Source organism: Atractosteus spatula, chromosome 2 (assembly GCF_055471065.1).
Source record: "Atractosteus spatula isolate fAtrSpa1 chromosome 2, fAtrSpa1.hap1, whole genome shotgun sequence".
Classification (NCBI taxonomy): domain Eukaryota; kingdom Metazoa; phylum Chordata; class Actinopteri; order Semionotiformes; family Lepisosteidae; genus Atractosteus; species Atractosteus spatula.
In genome coordinates, this window is record NC_142707.1 from 74,225,899 (window position 1) to 74,250,754 (window position 24,856).

Below are 24,856 nucleotides of genomic sequence, written 5' to 3' on the forward strand. Positions count from 1 at the left end.
CTCCTGGTCTCACACTACACGACACAGAAATCAAGTTCCTGCTCTACGCAGATGACCTGGTCCTGCTGTCGCCCACAGAACAGGGGCTGCAGCAGAACCTGGCACTGCTGGAGCAGTACTGTCAGACCTGGGCACTGACAGTCAATCTGGACAAGACCAGAGTTATGGTTTTCCAGAAGAAAGCCAGACCTCAGGGAAACAGGTACAAATTCACACTGAACAACAACACATTGGAGCACACATCCAGCTACACATATCTCGGTCTCACCATCAGCTCTTCCGGGAGTTTTGACCTGGCAGTGAAGGCACTGAGGGAGAAGGCACTCAGGGCTTTCTACGCAATAAGAAAGAGGCTCTTCAACATCAACCCACCAACAAGAATCTGGCTCCAAATACTTGAAAGTGTAATCCAACCCATTGCCCTATACGGCAGTGAAGTGTGGGGTCCCCTCACAGACCAGGATTACACCCAATGGGACAAACACCCCACAGAAACTCTGCACATGGAGATCTGTAGAAACATCCTCCGTGTGCAGAGAAGAACTCCTAACAACGGGTGCAGGGCCGAATTAGGCCAGTACCCACTATTGATAAACATACAGAAAAGAATATTCAAGTATTGGCTACACCTAAAAAACAGTGACCAAAATTCCTACCACCACAAAGCCCTGCTGAGCCAAGAGCTGAGCCCAAAACAGAGCCCCCTGAGCCAGCTGGTCCTGAGGCTCACTGACCTGAGCCACACCGACACTAACCAGCCTCAGGACAGCACTGCTAGAGCACCACAACCCAGCCTCAACCACATCACAGCACAGATCAAACAGCAATATCTCACACACTGGGACACACACACACAGACACAACATAAACTGGAATGTTACAGAACCTTAAACAGACAATACACACTAGCTGAATATTTGACCAAAATAAAAAATAACAAACAGAAACAGACCCTGACGAAGTACAGGCTCAGTGACCACAACCTGGCCATAGAAACTGGGCGACACAGGCAGACCTGGCTGTCCAGAGAGGACAGGCTGTGCTCCCACTGCCAGCGGGGAGAAATAGAGACAGAGGTGCACTTCCTACTGCACTGTGACAGATACTCTGGGATTAGAGAAACATTCTTCCCTAAATTCAGAAATCTAATCCCAGAGTTCCCACACCTGCCAGAATCACAACGGGTCCCAATCCTACTGGGAGAGGGAGGAGGGAACTCAGTTGAACTGGCAGCCCAGTATGTGATCTCCTGTCACAGCCTGAGGAACAGTGAGTCTGTCTCCCAATAATGCTCCAGCCGCCTACAGAATATGTCAATATTGTATAATATGTCTTTGTTGTAAATGTCTGTAATATGTCTGTAGATTTTATTTTACTTCTATTTTTGTTTTGTTTCATGTAAATATCATTACTTTCATTTGCTTTGGCAACACTGATTGTACCCATCGGTCATGCTAATAAAGCACCTTGAATTGAATTGAATTGAATTGAATTGAATCAATTGAACAAGACAAGGAGAGGGGAAAAATAAGAAGGGAGAAGAGAGAGGAGACAAGAATCCAGAGGAACTGGAACTCCAGGCGAGAGCCCCAACTTCATGACCATCCCAACAAAACCTGATAAATAAATATAATAATTATTTTACTTATTGACGAAACCACTCGGTCAATTCCTGATTTTTGTAACCCCCCATTTGTAATATGTTCTGCATGTGTTTACGTGAGTTTCCTCCGGGTGCTTCAGTTTCCTCCCACAGTCCAAAAACACACTGGCAGGTTAACTGGCTTGTTGGAAAATTGGCCCCGGTGTTGAGTGTCTGTGTGTCTGCCCTATAATGCACTGGCATCCTGTCCAGTGTGTACCCTGCCTGTTGCTTGCCAGGATTAATTTTGACTCCCCCATGACCCTCAGATGGAATAAGTATTTGAAAATGGATTGATGTATACTAAACACATTATCTGAAACAATTTAATTTTAATAATTTTACAAGCAAAATATTACATGAATAGAAAATATTTGTTTCAACTCTCAGTTAATATAGTTTTGAAATGCTTGTGTAAACAGAAAGCATGCATTTACAAAAAATATTTTTGTAATTTTTAATTTAGAAATTAAAGATCACAAATGATTGTAATACAACACTTCTGTGATCATTTCTGGACTGCATTCTTTAACTGTATTGAATATAAATAGTCATGAAAGACATAGAGCTATGTAAATAGGGAAGGAATATATGGACATTGAAATAAGTATCTCAGTTATCTGTGCACCAAAATATTTTTAAATAGAAAGTATATAATGACTCAACAATGCTTTCCAAAATAAGAAATCTCAGATTTACGTGCTACCAAAAAAGTAATGCAGACAAAAAGACAAGGTTTAATAGCACCTTATAGAATCCCTAAAGTAAGCAAGGTTGGGCCTGGTCAGTACTGGGATGGGAGATCTCCAGGGAAATCCAGGTTACTGCCTTAAGTAGATATAACTACTATTTCCTCTGAACAAGAATATACAAACCAATGGCTGAGGGAAACTCTATGATGAAGGAAATGCCATCTTTCAGAAGAGACTCTGAAACGAGTTTTGAAAAATCCCATGGCACGTTTTGAAAGTGCAGGGGTGTGAACCCCTGGCTGTGGTCCACTCTGTGGATCTGTATAATCTGGTAAATTTCTCCTTAATTAAGTTTTTTTAAATATAAATTAACTGCATAGTAACCAAAGGGAATATACCACAAATGAACTGTGTATAGAAAAACCAGCAGCTTAAAATAAGAAATAGTTGTATTGCAATATTAGCAATACAACTATTGTTTGGATATTAGCTACAAACATGGCTTACAATAGTATTGTGTTAGTTTTTTGTCACCTTAAGCGTTTTCCAATACATTTTCATTACTTTGTCTTTTGCTTGTGACTCTGTGCCTTGCCTTGTCTTTATTATGAAAGACAGATGCAAAATGTCTTTTGCTTCTCAATAATACCAGAGTGTATTGTGAAGTTCCTTGTACAAAAAAATATCTAACTTATATAACATACAGTAACTTTCATTACCCAAAACGTTAAACAACCCATCAAATGTTTTATGTTTGTTTTAAAATACAGTATGTACAACATCAGTAGCTGTTTTGCTGTACTGTAGGTGTTTTACAATCAAAGTTAAAACTTCTGCAATCTGCGATACAGCTGAGATCTTTTTTAAAAATAATTTAAAAAATACTTACTGTATAATTTAAAGAATTTACATACAGTATAACAAGTGGCCTTAATATAATGGCATGTAATATTTAACTATGAAGTGAAAAGAAAGCAATCACTCAGTTCTTTACAGGCTAAAATGAAGCATCTATTTGTTTCAAAGTGATTCTGAGACATGAAAAAAAATGAAGTTGCCATATTACAAAATCATTTAAGGTTTTCCTACATTTTCATATAGATTGTTCATACTGGTTACCATGAGTTTTCTTACAGCTTATGATGTTACTATTTTTTTCCCGAATTTTTTTTCTTATGTTCTCAACTTCATCTTCATCGATGTACTCGTATTCATGTTTATCATCGTCTCCATCATCTTCCACCACGCATGTCTCAGAGCTGCTGGCTAATGAGAAAAATGTCAAGCCAAAAATGTGTTACATGTAATTATAATTATAATACATATCATTTTTAATATAATGTACTGAAAATCAACCACAACATCGAATAAACATTTTAAACAGAATGACTGTGTATAGGTGAAATGAGCTGCTTTTTGTATTGATTCTAACCTTTCTTAAGGTTTGGGTTCGACATGTCCATCAGGAATGACGCTGTCAACGTCTTCAGCTCACACTCTGGCGTCGCAGTGTACGGTTCCACAGAGGCTGGAAGTGGGGGCTTTGCTGCATTTGGGGGGTTTGCATGTTGACCCTGAAAATACAGAGACACATAATGCTAGCATTTACCAGAAGAATGCAAACTATACAGTATTGCTGTATCATTGATGTTGCTCTGTACACAGTGATGTCAATGCATGTTGTTTCTATGTTAAGTAAAATAAGAGCTTGAGTGCTTTTTTAAACATCTGTTGTTCCTTTTCTGTAGGAATTGAAAGTATTGTAACGCAACGGGGGCTCAGGCGGGCGCCCTTGCCGCATCAGGTCGGCCCCACACCGTCCGGGGCTCGAACCCGGGACTTCCGCGTCTCTCTGCAGCGACCCAACCCCGTGAGCTAAAGAGAGATCTCTCTCCAGCCCAGTAGCTGTAGTCCTGCTATCATAGGGAAGGGCGGTGACGTCACCTGCTCTGGTACGCCGGCTCTTACACAGTACCTGACGGCCGTAAGCGTTACACTCTCCCCCGCTTAAATCGCCATCCCCGGCGAAGGGCTATCCCACCCCGCTTCTGACACCAATGTAACGCAACGGGGGCTCAGGCGGGCGCCCTTGCCGCATCAGGTCGGCCCCACACCGTCCGGGGCTCGAACCCGGGACTTCCGCGTCTCTCTGCAGCGACCCAACCCCGTGAGCTAAAGAGAGATCTCTCTCCAGCCCAGTAGCTGTAGTCCTGCTATCATAGGGACGGGCGGTGACGTCACCTGCTCTGGTACGCCGGCTCTTACACAGTACCTGACGGCCGTAAGCGTTACAGTATTTTAAAAAGAAGATGTTAAGCACAGGTGATCACAAGAATAGAAGATGCAGAAAAACAGCATTGATTTTACATGCATTAAAACCCATATATTATCTTTCCCTCATTAACTCATCACTTACCATTTCTGAAGCTTTTTTACAGGATATGGTTATGTTTGTACAATTTAGTGTGAGGCAGTTAAAGCTGTGCTAGTATAGTCTTTCTTCACTAGCAAAGCCAAAAAATTACTTTCATTTCTCAGGTATGGTACTAAGAAAATGGGATAGTGAACACCACTCTACAGTTAGAGTAATAATTATGATTTAAATGTATTACTTTTAGCATTAAAATCATTGAATGATCTTATTTAAGTAAGCTTAAAGCAACATTAATAACTTGGCAGGTTGTAATGCCTACAGTGACCATTAATATTATCACTAAAAGCCAAAACAGTCACAAAACTTCATAATGGTGTCATAAATTTGTATGATATCAATTTTTTTTTTTATATGTATTGGGGTGTGTCACTGTGGAAGTTGGTCAGAAGTTAGGAGACTGGAGAGAGGTGGTTGGAGCAGGGGGTTAAGATTTAGGCATTTGGAGTAATGTGCAGTAGTAGAGGTAGAATTTATCAGAGCACCTGATGTATTGTTAATTAGTTTGATGTCTTTTCATTATGCTTATTTTTTCACTGTTTTTCTGTTAGTCAAAATTTAAAAATACAGACAGGAAACCTCATAGACTTTCATAGCCATCATAAGGTGGTTTGAAAAATTCAGCTCCAGCTATAGCCAGATTATGACGTTTTCACTGTATTAGTTCTACTGAGTGACCACAACTTAAAAATGGAACAGATAAAGGTTTATTCCATGCTGAAAAGAAAGGAAAAACTCAGCTGTGGATTGTTCTTCAGGTGTGAGGGAGAGAGGGAAACTGGCAGCTGATAAAGGTTGGGAGAACAAAAGCTGGGGTAGGGAGAAGGAGAAAAGGAGTATCAACACTCAATGAGAACTAGAAGAGAGATGTAAAGTCAAAACCCACAAATGAATAGAGAGAATTAGAAGGAAACAAGTATGTTGTTAAGGGGGAAGGTGTGATCCTAGTTTCAGGATAATCTGGGTTTCGAATGTCTTTCTGCAATAGCAGTTGAGAAACCCCTCTTCAAGAATGCAGATGGAGGGATCATTACGATCAGGGCTGTTAGAGGTGGAATGGGAAACTATGGATATGGAGCGATCCTCACAGCCCTGACCTGTTCGCTCAAAAGTCTCCCAGTCTCCTTCCTGTCTCACCAATGTAAATAGCCAGGCATTTTCTGCAAGAGATGCAGTAAATAAGGTTGCTGGAAATATATGATGTTACCTGGATGATCAGGACCTGTCTAGAGGGGCCTTGAATGAGTATATGTATGTATGAATGTATATATATATATTAACAGGTGATGCAGCGAGTTCTGTTGCAAGGGAAAGTGCCTGGTGTGGATCATTACTATGGGCAATCAAGGGAGCTGTGAACAAGAAGGTTATGCAGATTATGTGGTCGGCGATATGGGATGATGGGGCGGTCAGAAAAGAGTGTACCACTGGAGGGATCATCCTGTAAGATTAGGAAGTTGTTATTAATGATTCTGGGAATAGAAGGGGTGTTAGGGTGGTAGGGAAGCACCAATGGAATGAAGTTATGAGTCTGGGAGTTCCTAATTGGATTGATGATCCTAGGTCAACAGCAACTAGCATCTTGAATGACAAGGTGGTGAATTATGTAGAGTATTAGGCTTTATCAATAATTACAGGAAATACATGAAAGACTTTTTAAGAACCTTTTGTGCATATCATCAAATTCACAGGATGATCAAAACATAACGTGCAGCTAAAAGAAAGTCTACAATTTACAGTTAGTTGTAAAGTCAGCAACAGGGTGCACTGAATAGCAACAATACCCCATTAACCTATGTTCTGTCATCATCCAAATTAAATGCCTTTGGACATTGTGAGGTTGCTAAGCTTATTCATTACAATTTCACCTTCATGCTGGGAAATACAACACAGATGCTGATGTTTTATCCAGAATGCTGTGTGATATGGAGAGTTTCATGTCAGATTATAGGGAAGAGACATCTACAGATGTCATAGCAGCTGTTGTACAGTCCACAGTTCTACAGAACTTAAGCCATACTGCATGGATAACCTCCATCCCTTCCACTGTTTCAGCCCTTCCCCATGTTCATAAAGCTGCCATTGAGCCCCTTAGGAGAAAGGTCCAGATACCAGCAGAGTCCTGCATTTCAAAAATCTTGGTTGCAGACCAAATGATCACGAAAAAATACAAACAGAATGAAATAAAACAACATGTTTACTGTGAGAATGAAATAAGCTTTAGCTGGATCAAGATGGAATCCTGTATCAGAAAACAGGAACAAGAAACAAGTTGATATTGCCAACCAAAATATATATATACCAAGAAATGGAACCATGGACCGGTTTTATTGGCTATATATGCAAAATGATATTGGTCACAGCATAAGAACAGTATGTAGGTGAGTCATGAAAAGAAACCAAACTGTCTAACAAAACATCCTTATCCAGTATTGTTAGAACAGAACTCATAATTGGTATTAGTAGACTTCCTGCAGCTGCGTAAAAGTCGTGGGAGCAATGAGTATATTTTGGTAGTTGTAGATTACTTCACTAAATTTGCTGAAGATAATTCAACAACCAAATAAACTGAAAGGACAGGTTTATGATCAGGGAGGTGAGTCTGTAAATCAGTTCCTCCACAGATCACAGCAATACTGCAGGATTCCAGTAGTTTTTGGTAGATCTCCACATTTGCCTATTGATGTTTTTTTCAGATTGTTTCAGAGAATGTGGACTACACAGATTATGTGCATAGGTGGAAACTATAGATGAAAGAGGCCCACAATGAAAGTTATGATCACAGAAAAGGCCACTGTGATTTACTGTAAATGTGAAAAGTACTGTTATTATGATTGGTGACTGTGTGCAGAACGTGGGGGATCTGGGAAACTGAAATCATGCTGGATGGATAAGATTGACATTTTGATCAACAGAAAAGGTGAGAGTTCAGTATATGAGATTACGTCTGATGATGGAAATCACAATGACAGAGAACTGCACAGAAATGTGCCATTCTCACGTAACTGCTTGGCCTTGAAAACTACAGCGCAGAAATCAAAGGTGAGAAATAAAATGAGGTCCAAGGGCAGAGAAAAAAATGGTATCCCAGAACCCTGTTGAAACCAGTAACATGGACAGTTAAGATGAGTGTGTACAGTGCATTGTCCCTTCTCAATACCATGAACCAGTTTGTAAAAGCAAAGGTGAGTCTGTTGAGATAGATGTAGATTATGAGCTAAATCCAGAAGCTGGTCCTTTTTATCCCTGCTAAGCATGATGTCATGCAGTACATTTCCTTACAATGTTATGTGCAATGTGAGCAATGTGACATTTTCCTTCATATGAGCCAACAGGTATGACAGGCACACCTCCTGCCACCAACTGAAAATTAACTCTTTCCAAAGGATTCCAAAGTAGAACATTTTGTTTTTGTTGTCTGTTCCTGTGCTCTGGAGGTGCCTTCTTAACAAAATCGCACAATGCATAGCTCCCAATTTTTTATTTGCTTTCATTTTTAAAATAATAATTCACACCTTCTGATGGTGTCCTATTTTGGAAATTATATACATTTATACTCAACAATTTATATATATTTTTTAACTTTATATTTTATTCAAAGCCAGAGTGGTAAAACGGAATTTAAGGGTAAGATAAGTTACTGTACATATGATCAAACATAAAATACACTGATTGAACAAGTACATAGCAATATATCAGCAACACTTTTGGCAGCAATTATAGCCACAAGTTGGTTATGTCTACTAGCATGGAGCTATTTTTGCCCATTCTTCATTGCAAATTTACTCAGGTTCTTTCAAGCTGCATTGCAATTACTTATGGACAGCAAGTCTGGAATCTTTCCACAGATCTTCAATAGAATTCAAGCCAGGACTTTGAGCCACTCAAGGGATTCACTTTCTAATTGTTAAGACATTTGAGAGTAACTTTAGCCTTGCGATTTGGCTCATTATCCTTTTAAAAGCTTAAATTTGTCTCTGGTTTAGGTCTGTAACACATTTTCCTCTACGATTTTCTCCATGTTCCCATCAGTCTTGATAAGCTTCCTAGTCTCTGCTGATAAAAGCAGAACAGTAAAATAATGCCACCACCATGTTTAGCAGAAGGGATGGTGTGATAAATTATGTTAGGTTTGCTTCAGATGTAATATCTATTTTGTTTTTTTTTATCCTCAACGTCCACAAAAAATATTGCCACATGATCATATCATGTGATTACATGATATCATGTAAGTGCTTTACTGCAAATACTATGTAGAATCTGAAATGTTGTATTTAATTTCTGTATACTGTAAGCCCCTTATTTGAGTGACATTGTTAACCCATGGCCACGTTGTCTCATTGCAGCCTCTGAGCATTTTCAAAGTCATTGGCCACACGATGACATTCATAACCACTATCCTCCATGCCCAGCTGCTTAGAATGACAGCAATGTCTAACAGGTGTGTGGTTGTTTCTTACTTCTTTATCATTGACATCGCCATACTAAAAGAGATATAGTATAAAGGGTTTTAGAAATATTATTGTTATAACCTGGTCTTTATCTGTGTCTTTATTAAACTTGTTTTGAAAAGTCTTAGGTCTTCATGATTGAACAATTTCTTGAAGTTCACTATCTTCTTTACTATCTGTAAAGAGGTTACAGAGATACTGTAGATGTAAAGTATATATTCTGAAGTCACATGAGCCTCTATTCTTGAAAACAGAGGACTGTCAAGTAACTGTGTAGCTCATGAAGGTAATTTTGTGCACCTAAATTAATTTAGGTTTGCCACAGTAAAAGGTTTAAATACTTTTGCAATCATGACATTTTCTTGCTAATTGCCTACTTACATATTTATTTATGTTTTTTGCTTTAAATGTTTAAAGCAAAATGGAAATGTTTAAATATTATTTGCTAAGAATTGTGACTGCAAGCTTAAAAATAACAAAATGTGAAAATTGTGTGAGAGTATGAATACATTTGCAAGGCACTGTACATGAAAACATAACTGGCAGCAATCTACACTAAATTCAGAAAAATAAAGAAAAGTTAGCAATATTTTGAAGTTTGGTTTATGGAAAGATTAAAAATAATAATGTATGAATTCATTTTATCATTATCAGTAAATTATTTATACTTTGGAAAATCCAATGGCTGTTCAGCTTAGCCTGCAACAACAAACCTTGTTCTGTACTTGTACTTGCTGGAAGTACCCACCAAATCCTTGCGTTCTTACCCAATTGTGCAGAGTGGTTAGGGAATCCAAGTTACTGTTAGCTAATGGCATAGTCCTAACTCAAACCAATAATGTTAAAACTGCACAGTTAAACCTGCAATTATTTTACCTTTGCTGGCAGAAATTAACTTGGCTAATGATGTAACTCAGATCTGAGCTGGTATGTACATGTGGTGTAAAGGGCCCAGCCAGCATTCCTAGTAAATTCCTACAATGAATTCGAACAACAAAGCATTATCATTGTATTAAGATGAAACCTGGAAAATCTTAATGAAACACAACTAAGAAAATGAAGAAGTACAAGAAAAGTTCTTGTTCTTGAGAAGTATGGACATTTTCTTAAAACATCAGCAGAGGTTGTTGTCCATTTAATGAAAGGATTTTTAAATTGAAATCAGTTTTGAGATTTGATTTTTCAAGAAAATTCATTTCCACTTTCTGATAAAAATAGAGTATCAGTTCCAGGGTGTCCATAAATGCAAATTAGATCAAGAAACTAATTTACTAATTGTAAATTTAGGAGTTTCTTTTATCATTGTTCTGTTCTTCTAACTAGAGGTATTTAAATAAATGTATTATGACATTAACAACTATTTCTGTATTTCTCTATAAAACCCGACTTAGAAATCCTGTACCAAAAGGAGAAGTACAGGATGTAAATCCTCATACTGCATTTAAAATAAAAAAAATAAAGTGGGATGCTTAATTGGGAACATATTTATATATCATTCAGTTAATCACAGGGAGCCTGTAGGTATTGTTTAAATACAAGTGAAGCTGTTTAAATGTACTTTAGACTTATTTTACCTTTGGTGAGCTGGAAGCATCAGGCTTCTGTGACTGAGGTATCTCTAGTTTAAGCAACTCTGACGGAGGCTTCTTTGGTGGGCGTGGAGGGGGACACAGTGTTGCCATCACATATCTCCTTAAGGCATAATAGGAGTCTTCACTGATTTCTTCTACTACTGTTTGCGCAGCAGGCAGACAAACCTGTTTCTCAAGCCTGTGCAGAAGCTGCAGTGAGATTTTGGTTCGGTTCACAGGGAACTCCCAGCACTCAGACAAGTCCATCGGTGTGACGACTAGGTAGGGGTCAGTGATTTCCTCCTCAAGATGTAGCCCAGGCACGGCTGCAAGAAGGTCTTCTGAGACGGAAAGGTCCCGTACGGACACTTTAACATTAAAGGGCAAATGGAACTTCTGGCAGATTTCAGAGATGTGGTATTGCTTTTTGTCATGAATCACTTCTACAAAGCCCCCATCCATACACATAGGGATCCGCACAGGTTCATATGTTTTGCCTTCAATTTTTTCACATGCCAACGCCTCTACTGTTTTGCGGGTCCCACCATAGATAACTTCACTCATCTCTCTCCGCTGAACTAGGAATTGATCTCCAACAGAAACAGAGGCAAGTCCATTATAGTGAGATTCAAAAGATTTTGTTGCTACAACATGTAATTGCTCCTTGTCTCTCTTAGCAACTTCTAAGTCGTATGCTGTAGGAAACTTACGTGGCCTTCTTTTAAATTTTCCTTTGTAAGTCAAAGGGACCAGAAAATGCCTTTGAACATCACTTCGTATTTCAGATGCAAGAATTCTTTTGGCTTCATAAGCATGGTGGATAATAACTTGCTTGCAAGATCTGAGGAAATTAAATTCTTCTGTAATTTGTTCAGGTCTCTCTATTATTTCTGCCACTACAGGGAATTCTTCAGGGGGTCTTTTGAAGATATCAGTTGGTGAAAGTGGCTGCACAAAACAGTTTATGTCACAATTATCTGTTACATCTATAACTTCCACATCAAGGTTGAATGGTATGTGTACAATATCCTTGCGAACTGTGAAGAAAAAGATAATGCTGTTATTTTACCATAACTTACTTCCTAAAAAAATTCACAAGAAGAAGCAATGGATAATACAATTTACTCTATTAAACTCTTTTGCAATTTGTAAAGATGAAGACCTCATAATTAAAAAAGGCATAAACAATAAATAGCACAAACACAGGCAACTTTCCTGATGCACTGATACAACTCCAAGGAGACAAACCTATCACTTTGTTGACACATTGTCACAGCAGGCTTTAACAAATCACAGGCAGTCCACATATTGCAACCAAACTACTGTACGTACCACCAACAGTAACAAATGTTACCTGGCTGAAGACATGTTGGATCACAACCTGAAACGGAGTAGGTAAAAATTCTCCTGACAAGCTATGAACACAAGACAAAATTGAAAGATGCATCCCTACAATTGAAAGCATCAAGAAATACAATTGAGGAGAACATGTGACTGGTTCACTAGAATTCAAACCTCCTGTCAACTGCTGCCTTTTTGTATTTTTTTCTCTATTACCAGCAGTTGGTTTTGACCGACTTTCCACTTCTACTCTATCTAACAGGGACACACGTTTTTCAACACAATAAGTGTTATTATGTGACAGCCTCCCCTTATGCAGAGAACACAACACAAATGGGGATTTTATTATATTATGAAGGAAGTTTTGAACTTCTACAGTATAGTGGGATCACAATGCTATAAACTAATGAGATTAGTATATTTGAAAATCAAAAGGTCCGCAAAAATATTTTGTTACAATTTATGTCCCTGTGACATTCTAACCAGACTTTTGTAAGTACAGTAGCTTTGAAATTATTGTAGGTGAAGATACTGTATAAATACTGTCATGAATCACATACTCAATTGACTGCAGTCAAAATATGTAAATACTTATTGTCAGATACAGGTACCTAAAATATTGAAAAATTGCATGTCTGAGCTGAGAGCAGAAGGTACATGTTGTGTGTTTCTTCATTCAAATATTGTACTTCTTTTCAGTTATACATACACAGTAATCCATTTCTAGAATGGACATTTATTATTTAATTTAACTGATAAACTCTGCCTTGTCCACTTTTGGCGTTGTAGTACAGCACTACTACAAAATATGATGTTTTAGATGCAGTTTGAAGCCAAACTGGGTGACATTCTTAACCATGGCTCATAAGACAACCCTCTTATTCTATAGGAGGTAGTCAAAGGTTTCATTAAAGATAATTGTAATAGATTTACTTCACAATTGCAAAATCTTATCATTTTCATAAACATTGCAAATTTTAGAATGTGGGTTGGCTTTTCTAGAATATGTTAATTGTTTTCTGAGGCTGCCAATTTTAATCTGTATTAAAATATTAAAAATATTTAATCTTTTTTCTAAGATAGAGTACATATGTGTCACAACTATCTGAGGCAACTGTAGGTAATATTATTATTTTAATCATAACTAACCCTGCAATTTACTATCCCTGACACTCTGTAGTAATTAACATTTTGCAGATATTCATTACATTTAATTAACACTGAGGGGAATAACTGCACGGTCCTGTGCAGGTAGACTCCACGTTTCACGTGTTTTAAATCTAAATTATACAGTTTGGACAATTTCATTAAAGTTTTAATTTGTCTAGTCTTTACTCTACAGAGATAGCTGTACAAGTGGTGTCTATATCCCTATCTGAACTAAAGGAGTCAGCTGAAGATATATCAACAGCTAAAACTCATTGAAAATGTACTAACTACAAACTTTTGCTTGATATGATTTAAGGTGATGGTCTAGATACAAGTGGACTAAGAGGAAGGTAAACACAATCAAAGGGTGTTTCTGGTGCTTTACTCTAGTTAACTATAATAAATGGTAAATGTTCAACAGTTATAAACACAGCACAAATACACAGAGACAGGAGAAAGAAGGAAGAAAACAAGGAAAACACCACCCTCCTCTTCCTCAAACCTGCACCATGTGAGAGGACCTTGATCTAATTAGTTTTGGAGACCGAGTTCTGGTATTCTGAACAATATAGAACTTGCTGTATTATTTTATTTTAGGAAATTCAGATTTATTTATTTTTTGTGGAAACCTCAGTATAAAACTGTTCTCTCCTCGCTTGTAGATTCATGTTTAGATTTATTCCCATTCACTTTTGAGCGATGTTGAAGGAAGAGAGTTTTAGTTCTGTTCAAGATATATTTATTAAGATGTATTTTCTCTTTTTTGATGTGATAAGGTGTTGCATTAATGTTCTTGGATTACAAGAATACTGAATTTTTGGGTCTGTAGAACACAGACCTCTGGAAAGCTTAGATTTGTACATATGTGTTTTTGTGGATAGATTTTGTTGAGTTTTGTTTGTAAATATTTGTCTAAGTTTTGACTCTGATTTATAAACTCATGACATTTCTCACATGCCTCATTTTTTACATAACTTTCGGGCTTACTTCCTGGTCTCTCTATATTTTGTAACAATATTAAACTCACAAATTCATAGATTGCTCATACTGTATGCTGGGATGGCTTGGGATTCCTAATTGCTGTTTTAAGATCCATTTGATTTTAGATCACAAATTGTGAAGCCCTTTTTAATTACAGTATGCCTATGTTTTTTTGTGTTTCTTTGACTCTTATTATGTTAATATGTAAACAGCATGTAAAAAATGAACTTACATTTCATTACTGCTTGCAGTTCATAGACAGGCGTGAGTATCATCTCTCCTTCAAAATTCTCAGGAAGGTCGCAATAACTTGACTCCCTTGAAGGCAATGTCTTCACCAGGTTCACTGTCCTTTTCCTGCCCTTGGGCATTTTCCATTCTATTATTTCCTGAAGTGTATAAAACTGATCATCCTGACATTCGTAAAACTCTCCTTGTTGGGATTTTAGTAGTGTAAAAGTGTGCTTCTTATCTTTTCTTGTCACTTCGCAATTCACAAATTGTTCATCATTTTCTGTGGTCAAGGATGTCAAGGTTATGTTTTCTCCTTCTTGTATAGTGCCATCAGTCAGGTGTAGGTCATTGGCGCTCCTAAGAACAGGCTGACCTAGCCTATTTGGAGATATGTGCATGGATTCTGCAATTTCACCAGCTGTAAGGTATGGTTGTTTATCTGCTACAATCCTGAAAAGACCTAAAAGACACAAGTTAGCAAAATCAGACACTTGATTGTTATTATGTAACACAAGAATATTATGGAGCACTGAAGAAAAGGCAGAGTAACCACAAACAGTATGCTATTTATGATTCTTTTTTGTATGCACATTGTGTAAAAACCTTTTTGCACACACTGGCCTTGAATACAATTGTAATATAAAGAGAAAAAATAGCTTTCTTTCTATTGCTTAAGAAACTATATTGAGTTGCATAATGATACATGGGGGCTGTGTTTTCTTCTGTGTTTTACCATTTATAAATGACGTTTAATTATAATAGATGTTTTATAAAAAGTAATGCTATTATAAAAGGACTTACCTGGGTAGTCTAGGGGCAGTTCAATTAAATTGTTTCTCCCTGCTTCATTCTCAATCTCTGCTGTTAATCTGGTAATGTTTATTCCTATGATTTTTATGATCTCTCCAGTAGGAAGGCAGCATTCTTTTCCAAACATTTCATACACAGAGCCTTAAAAATAATAAAGAAAAAAAATATTTAAAATGTCTTCATTATCGGTGGCCAAAAAACTGCTTTAATTGTGGGAGGGCATCAAAATGAAAGTAAAATAACACAAATATTGTAGTGTAATAGAAAATATTTAAAAAAACAAAAACAATCATCAATCAAGTGAAAACTAAGGATAGCAAAAAATTTAAAATAATTAGCTACAAAAACATACTTGTCACAAGTTATGTAGTTTCAAAATAGTTTTGAATGTTTGATATAGAAGTAGCTATATTAAATTCACCCATCCATGCATTTACTAACTTCTTTATCCAGTTCAGAGTTACAGGGGAGCCGGAGCCTATCCTGGTTAGCAATGGGCGCAAGGCAGGATACATCCTGAACAGGACGTACACAAACATAAACACACACTCTCACACTAGAGCCCATTTTTCTCACAAGCCAGTTAACCTACCAGTATGCCTTTTGACCATGGAAGGATACTGGGGCACAACAAGAACACCCACATGAACATGGTGAGAACTCCACACAGATAGCACCCCAGCTCTGGGACGGCCCCAGCGGTAAGGCAGCAATGCAGTGGGCAATGTGTAAGCAACTCCTGTAAGCAGCAGTTTAGCCCATTGAGCTGTCTTGGCTCAAAATAAGCTCATATTAAAATGTTTTGCTGATTTTAACATATGTTAAATATGCTTCTTTCCTAAACAGAGTGACGTATCAAAGCTCGTTACAGGTTCATTGAGTGCTTGCATAGATTCCATCAGTATATGTAAGTTCATGGAGCTGTCACACAGTATCTCAATTACTCTGACTATTGGAATGGTCAACTGAAACAGATCCTTACTTTAGACATGAGTGGCTACTTGAGTGCTCCTTCTTTAGATTTATATTCAGCCTGAACACCTTGGACACATGATATAGGTAAACAGAGAACCTCTCTCTTTATTTCACTATAATAAGCATGTTGAGGTATCTTTTGCTAAAACTTGAAGCAGAGCAAACCAAATGCATTTTGTATGTATTTTTTCATTTCATTTTTTCAATGATTAAATTCCAGAAAACCTGATGGTCACATTCAAAACTTTAAATATTCCTTTAACTAAAATCCAACATAATTAAATCTATATTTGAATTCCAGATATATATATAGGTCAACAAACGTTTTCTGCTCCCGAGTGTATGAAAGGAGGTAACACACTTAAGACAATCGGTAATTGCAGGCATCATCATGGTTAAGGTCAGAGAGGTCTCTGAGGACCGCAGGCAAATGCTCATTGAATTTCACATGCCGCAAGATAACTATAAAAGAATTCAGAAACTGCTGAATTTACTACTTTCCACCATAGGGTCCATAATTAAGAAATTTACATCTACTGATGACGTGGAAATTCTGCCTGGAAGAAGCCTGAAGTGTAATTTATTAAAGGGACTGCCAATCAAATAATTCATAGGGAAATGGTACAGTAAATCAAAATGCAATATCAACATTATTTTTTGTGTAAGAAAAGGTTAAGCTCCCATTGACAAAAAAAAATACGTCCATTGTGAAATATAGTGGAAAGGCTAAAAGGCTTTTGAGGTTGTGTGGTATCTACAGGTCTTGGAACACCATACAGTGTGAGATAAGATACAGGGGATCATCTACTCCAACAAGCACAAGGACATTTTTGCCAAATACCTGGTTCCTTCTGCTAGGAAGCTCACGCTTTGCAAAAATGGACATTCCGGCATGACAATAATCCAAAGCAAGAAAGAAAAAGTAATACGAGCGCAAATAAAACATTTTCCCACGGGTCATCTCAATTTCAATACAAATTCAAATTTTTGGTTAAAACACACGTATGCACTTAACTTTTGAAACCAGAGTCTGAAGCAGCCAGACCAAGTCTGTATGGAGGGATGTTAAAAAAGGTCCCTCAGAGGTTTCCTAAAAAAACCCCTTCTGCTTTCAAACTGACGTTATTGATTTTAAATTGCTCCCATCCAATTAAACCCACTTCTACTTTTTTATCCTTACTGCTCACATTATATTACAGCAAATAATTTAAAATGATGTAAGCAATTGAAGGAGAGGGGAAGGGAGTTTGAGAGCTGGAAGCAGACACAGGTTTGGAGGAGGGAGGAGAATGTCTTAATATGGATACTGTAGACCGGAGCCCTAGAGTGTTTAGATAAGCTATTGCAGGGGACTAGGACTAATTTGTCTTTGATATGACGTTATATGTCAGTGGGCTGCCAGATGTAAGCAGCAGGGTGATATGGGTGCTGGTTTTAGTACTATATAAACATTCTTTATTCGTTATGGTTTTACCCTGTAAAAATTAATTTTCAGTTAATATTTTGGTGGATTTATATATGAGATAGGACTACTAAGTCTTCCAAAGGAGCTTAATATAACATTCTAAACAATGTCTACACAATGACAATATTGTGATTTGTAAAAGAATGCACTTTTGTTAGGTACATACAAATCTTTGTCTTTTTTAACTTTTATATGTATTGTACTATCAAAGAACAAACAAAACGGTATATCAAATGCATACTTTCATGTTATATGTTTTTTCTTAAGACAAAGGTTCATAAAACAAATGAGCCACCAGATGTTGCTGATACTGCAGGAGAATGAATGTCAGATGAAATACTTTCCACTCAGCAACCTTGTACATTATGCAAGGAGATAACTCTGATGTTTTCTGAAGCTAACATAAGGCCATGGCCTTAATTAAAACTGTTATAGTTGTGTATGTCCTTTACTTCTTACCCAAAAAAGTGCAGTTTATTCTTTTCCACTGCAATGCAGTATGTTATTTTAACAAACCCAGCCTCTGCAGACACCCACAGCGTTGCATAGATATTTTTGTTAGCTATTAACACAACTGGTTTTCCTCGTACAACTTTGATGTTCAGTTTATTAATTAACAAAACAGAAAATTCATAATATGTATTAAATAACAATATGACAAAAAAACTATCTAGCAACAGTCTCCTATGTTTCTAATATTTCTGTTTCCCTACTTTGAATAAATGCAAATAGTTTAAATGCTGAGCTTAATTTATTGAATGTTCCTCAAACATGCTAAAAAAAGGTATTTCTAACTTTATTTTAGCCACATTAAAAAATAAAGCATAACAGTGTTTTGTGATTTTGCCACAGTGACATTACAGGAGCTTTGCACCAATGTCAGGTTGTTGCATCCTTCGCCACAAATTCTGCATGAGCATAGGTTAACGTGTCCTTTATTTCACATCCATTTTCTAATTATTTTCTTAATAGTGATATATGACTCCATGAATGCCATTTTATCATCTTTGATTCATGGCATTTCAATTTTGGTTATGGTTTTGGGTAAAGTGGTGCTGTAATAATATAGTTCTTGTAAATGGATCCTTGTGATTAAAATCAGCTTGGCAAGGTTACCCTTTTCATTAGTGAGTAAAAATCTAAACAGAAGCAACACTTAATTACTGATCAATTTAATATAATTTAAAAAAGAGATAACAGGAAAAAAAGCAGCTGGGACTCATAGTTAAAAACACCATTGTAAACTAAAATAGGAGGAATAATTTTACTTGCTGTGCACAGTAGCACATACGCTACACATACTGTACTAGACATTTGGTAGTAATGTTTGTGGAGACAAAATGAAATATTAATCTTTATATATTATTGTTGCTCTCTCATTTAACCTAAAGTGTTATGCTGAGGGACAGCACAGTGACAGTGTTAAGCAGTTCTGCCTCACAGTGCTGGAGTCTTGGGTTCAATTCAGGACCTGGGGTGCTATCTGTGTGAGGTTTGTATGTTCTCCCCATTTTCACTTGTGTGTCCTACAGGTGCTCCAGTTTCCTCTGAAAATGGCTTCTGGGAAAATTGGCCTTGGTGGGATTGTGTGAGTGTTGGTGTGTGTCTGTTCAGGGTCGACACTGCCTTGCACCCACTGCTTGCCGAGACCCTGAATCGGATGAAGTAGATAGAAAGTAGTTTCTTGGCAACCTTGCCAAGCTGATTTTAATCACAAGGATTTTAATCGCAACTCATTAGGTTGCCAATAAATGGTGACTAATTATCATAAAAGTACTTTAAAAGTTCATTAAAGAAAGGGAGGAAAAGGTAAAGAAGATAACAGACCCTTCTCGGGCCAAAGCTTTACCTATTTTTTTTAGTGTTAAGTAGACTAGAGAGCATATCACTCAAATATGGGAGCAGTGGCATATAATTTTAAAATTTACTAAGATAACACATTCCGGTCCCATGTGACTCAATTTGCTGTTAATGTTCCATTTTTTATTTTATGACAAAGACTCAAAATTCTGCTTTACGATTTCTTGACATTTTAATTGTCACCTAGATTTTCTGTTACAGCCTCATATTACATCTGCTTCTGCCAGCAGAAACCGTGTGCAGAGCTTTCTGTGCAAACATTCTACAGCCAATAGGCAGACATCTTTTTTAATATAAGCTTTTATTCTAGGTTAATACTTTTTTATTACATACTGAAATGTGAAATGTACATGTACGTTAGAAATATTGTTTTGCAGTCACCTGTAAGATAATGTTTTTTGTTCAAGTTTTTTAGATTCAATTTACAATTAAATATTCAATGCAACTGTATTTCTCATATTTTTATTTTTTAGAAATTACGGTGTATTGCTTATGCTTAATCTTGATTTTATAAATACCAATTTAATTGGCAATATGGAGACCTAATACTGGAACTCAAAACCAAGTATTTTTCTTAGTAACAGCACTGAGTCAGTCATCTTTTTTAAGCATTTGTTGCCTGTGTGGTTTATGGTATCTTGACTCTACAGATAAAATATTGGAGTTCTGGTATCCACGTTTGCACAAACTACGAAGCATAAATTAAATGGCAAAATCAAATTTGCGTTCTGAAATAAAATTAATGTTAGAAACATAGTACTATCACAATAAAAGTCCATTTCTTTGTAAAATGCAAAAAAGATGATAAAATAAGTTAAATCAATTCTAAAAAGTACAAGAACCTAATAGAGAAAGTCAAGCAGATGCAACATTAGATATTTTTGCTTATTACCTCAGTGATCCTAAAACTGCAAAAGTTAGATGACTTATGAGAGAAATAGCACTGAGTAAGATAAAAAGTTATTAGAAATTACTAATCATTATTTCGTCATTGTTTTCAATTCAGAAAATGGGTTAATACTACCAAGTGTCTATAGAGAAATCATAATTTTCAAAGTTGTTATTTTATCAAGGTTAGCAGCATAAAAACAAAGACTTTTAGTATGAACTGTTGTTATGAGTAAAGCTAAACATGGTAGCACACAGCACATAGATGCTCTCTGTAGACTGCTTTGCAGAGCAGAAATCTTGCAGCTTTCAAAAGAACAAACTAATGCCTGGCTATTCCTAATGGTATCCCATTGTTCTTCTACTACAATTCAACTAGACCCTAAGGTGATTCATTCAAAAACAGACAATAATGAATACTGAGTCAGAATTAATTATTATGCAAATGATATATACTGTACATTACAAAAATGAGATAAATACAGTATTTTTTATATGCATTTTGTAAATTAAACATTTTTTGTTAAACTGTACTCCTTGATCCATTTGCAATGATTTAAAGTAAAGTTTAAAAAATAATAGAATGATCTGTTTTAAAGTTGGTGTTTATTAAAATAACAACTAAATATTGAATCTTCTTATAGGAACATCAGGGAAACAATTTTCTTACATGAGTGTATGTAAAATTAAATGTGACTTCCATGGCATCTTACAATACCTCCTGTTCCTGCCATTCTAGCATTATGAAACATTTCAATAATCAAATTCATATCGCACTCAAAGTAGGAATATAGATTTAAGAGCTGATCATTTGAACAACTGCATATATAAAATAGGGATATAAATGGATCAGTTTTACAGGTTTAACATTCACACCATTTTGTAAAAGAGTTCCAATGTAAAGCAGATATTTTCATTTTTTTTAATTATTGGAAAACATGTTATTAGATATTTTCAAACCCTAATGGTAAAACAAACAATACTGATTATTAATATTGGCTTTATGAATAAACCCAAAGAAAAAAATATTCTGCTTAATGAGACTAATGGTTGATTATAGGTACAGAATTAAAAACTATCTGGGATAAACTTGAAAACCCTTAATGCAAAGAGCAAAAGTAAAAGAGAAATGTACTTACAGTTGGTGATATTGGTGAAATACAAATAGTGACATTTAATAATCCAATGTATAATTTGTTCATTTCAACTGATACTCTTAATTGCACTCTGGATTCATACATATGCTTATGTTGTCAAAAATAAGTAAGCTGCATTCACATGCTAAGAAAACAGTGTCTTATTTGATTCTTGTTTCTATTTATTCTTTTTATTACATACGCAAAATCTGTTATTTGTTGTTACATAAAAAAATTGAAAGACCTATAAAAAGAACAATATACTTTCAAACATGTTGGAATTGTTGCTTCAACAATTATTCTAAATAAATTTTTAAAAGTAACAAGCAAGGGTTTGTTCCACACTGAAAACAAAGGGAAAGGAATGTTCTGGCTGCCTGAGCCTTCTTCGGCTTTGAAGCCTTCGCAATTGAAGAAAGCTTCACATGCTGAAAGATTATTTTTTCTTCTACTTTTCAATGTGGAATTAACATCTACAGTATTTGTTCCTTTGCAACTCACAACCTCAGGCAGCCTCCTACTTGAATCTAAATAAAATAGAAGCTATTAGATCTACAAACAGTCAGTCAAAACATTTAATCAAAACATAAGGCATTGTGTTTTTCAAATTGCATCACATATTTTGACTTTCTAGCAAACTTTCTTCAAGTTCAAATGGAATTCCAGGGAGTGATAATACTGTACATTGCAAGAGCTGCATCGTTATGATCTTTTTTAACTTTTGTTGAGTTCATTCCACATGAGTTCAACAGGTTCATGAGCTGAGTAATTGAGTTTACTTGTTGCCCATACAAAAAGCATCCCAGTTCATATTCATACTTTGGGTCATATGCTTAGGAGAAAATGATTAAATATGATCATGCAGTCTAAATTTAGGCCTTAAGTTAAACACTAACAAGTAAGATAGACAGGAGCTAGTGTTGTAGACTAACACAAAGATCAGCTAAACACAAATAATAGCCAAAGCAGGCAAGAAAAGATAACGAGAATATAAAACCCTGCACATAAAATGAGCTTTGTGTTTCTTATACAAGAGAACACTGATTCACTACATTGGTTTGTATTGTTAAAGCACTGCCTTTAAAATAATTTAAATTTATAAATGTACAAGAAAGCAAATCCTGTTTGCCCACTAACAGGTTAATTGTGTCAAATAGCTGAAAGTACAGAAAGGAGGCAATGAACAATCCAGGAAGCTTCAGTAAATTTTACCTATAATAGGGAGGAAACTGAACAAAGAAAAGCGATCTTCAGCACAGACCTGACATGTAATTGTACTATTTCTAGAGTAAGAAGTTTTATAAATGCAGACATGCAAAATTGTTATATGTAAAACAGGCCACAAAAAATAAAATGTGTCTAATTATTTAGTTTATGGAGCAAATAAAAGGAAAATTAAGAAAAAGGACAATTAGCCAACAAAGGCAAAAAGATATAAAGGAAGCTAAATATTACGCACTGCCTCCTTTAATCTTGTTTTTCTGAGATCTAATATGGAAAAAATAAATAATTTTGAAAACCTACCATAAGTTGAAATAGTTAAAAAACAAACAAGGAAAACACTAAAGCATGTCAACTTAAATTAATTTAAATATAGTGTATTTATAGTTAAAATTGTATTACTCTTACCTTGAAAATAAATTCCAGACTGAATCTGTATTACTCTTGGTAGGGTTTTTGGATCAAGTGAGCGAGTAAATTCCTCTAATGTTAATGCCATTTTTTCTGTTCCAGTAACCTTAAAAATATCACAACCCCAAAAATTAGAAAAACCTTTTTTTCAGTAATTATGAATTTAAAATATCTTGAGCATTTTTTGAGAGAGTTTTTATGTATCAGCTTGGAATAGAGGGTTTAAATATTTTCTGCACACCATGTTCGTTTGTGTGTTCTGGAGTGCTTTGCCTTGTCTTATGTTACCGTGCCTTGCTGATGATGTGGGTGGAAGTGCTCTTTCTACCTCCGGAAATCACAGACAGTAAAGTAACCACAACAACTCTCAGAATCTAGGCTATCATTTTGACAAACTAACAGCTTTTTATCTTAAATTAGCATGACTTTAAATTCCAGAATGTGCTGTGCAGCTGTAAATGACATTAGTCACTGATGAGAACCTGCATGAATAGTGAGTGATTCAAGTTATTTATAATGATGTACGGTAGGTGTTGTTTATACTAACAAAATTATCTTTTTCATCCACAATAATGAGCTGGGATTTCTTCAGAATGCATGTAAAAACAGACGCAACAAGCATTAGATATTCTAGCATCTCTATTAGATATGTATACCATAGGTAGTGAACAGCTGATTTAACTCCAGCACTTTTTAAAGTAAATTAACTACGGAAATACAAAGACAATTCAGTTCATTACTGTTTATGCTGGCTGTTTTAATGATGAACAAAAAAAGCTATATATGAAAAATAAAGGAACACATGCTTTTACTCTACAGAGGTCTTGAAGAAAGGATGCTCATGTTTTATCATGCACACAGAACTGCTTTAACAACCATGTGGTTCCTACCATCACAAGTTTCAGTGCTTTCAAATGAATGTATGGGATTATTCGGTCATAACTGAGTCTCCACTTGACGCCTGTGTTCTCTCTCTGAATGTCTGTTTTTTATGGGAGTATCTCAAACATGGTGTGTCCAGGAACAGCACACAGACATCGGAATATGCACTATATGAAAAACGGAATTGAAGAATGGCTAGTGACAGCAATGCCGAAATTCAAAACAGGTTCCTCACCTTTACATTTATAATGGCTAAATAATATGATGGTATAGAAATTTCTTGTCCTGAGCACATGAATCATCAATATTGTATAATGTGTGGTTCTGCGGAAAAAAAAACGTCTACTCTTATGCATAACTAATCGAGTTAAAAACAAGCTAATTGTATCCTACTTTCAGTTTTACACTGTCAAACCATGGAGGAAAAAATCACATCCTCAATTAAAGACACAGCACAAATAATTTGTATCTTACTGTATCCTTTAACGCACATGAAGCACAAACAGGAAGGATCAATCCTTTAGTAAAATTTTTCAACACACCCAACTCTATATTATACAGCATAAAGACACCAGGCTTTAAGAAGCACTGTTTAACATCTCTCATTGTAACAAATTTGCCAGCAGGAAGTTCCCTCTACTTTATAAATAAGACATTTTTCAGTTAAACATACTGTAAGAATGAAATCAGAGAAGATCAAAAGAAAAACTGTAAAC

The 24,856-nt window shown here is 36.0% G+C and overlaps 1 protein-coding gene across 1 annotated transcript; it reads right to left on the reverse strand.

Moving 5' to 3' along the window:
- Positions 1–2,194: 2,194 nt before the first annotated feature.
- themis (thymocyte selection associated) lies at positions 2,195–23,483 on the reverse strand. Its single transcript, XM_088906641.1, has 6 exons — positions 23,256–23,483; positions 15,294–15,443; positions 14,491–14,952; positions 10,791–11,824; positions 3,767–3,908; positions 2,195–3,600 (listed from the first exon to the last, which is right to left on the reverse strand). The coding sequence occupies exons 1-6, from the start codon at positions 23,344–23,346 to the stop codon at positions 3,428–3,430; spliced, it is 2,052 nt and encodes a 683-aa protein (XP_088762767.1). The 5' UTR covers positions 23,347–23,483; the 3' UTR covers positions 2,195–3,427.
- Between the last annotated feature and the right edge of the window lie 1,373 nt (positions 23,484–24,856).

Bases quoted from the DNA above. Each gene is read 5' to 3' on its own strand.
- themis (XM_088906641.1), bottom strand. From the start codon at position 23,346: ATGGCATTAACATTAGAGGAATTTACTCGCTCACTTGATCCAAAAACC. The intron at 14,953-15,293 runs GTAAGTCCTTTT...TGTGTCTTTTAG, and splicing joins ACTGCCCCTAGACTACCCAG to GTCTTTTCAGGATTGTAGCA. The intron at 11,825-14,490 runs GTAAGTTCATTT...TTTTCTTCACAG, and splicing joins ACTGCAAGCAGTAATGAAAT to TTCGCAAGGATATTGTACAC.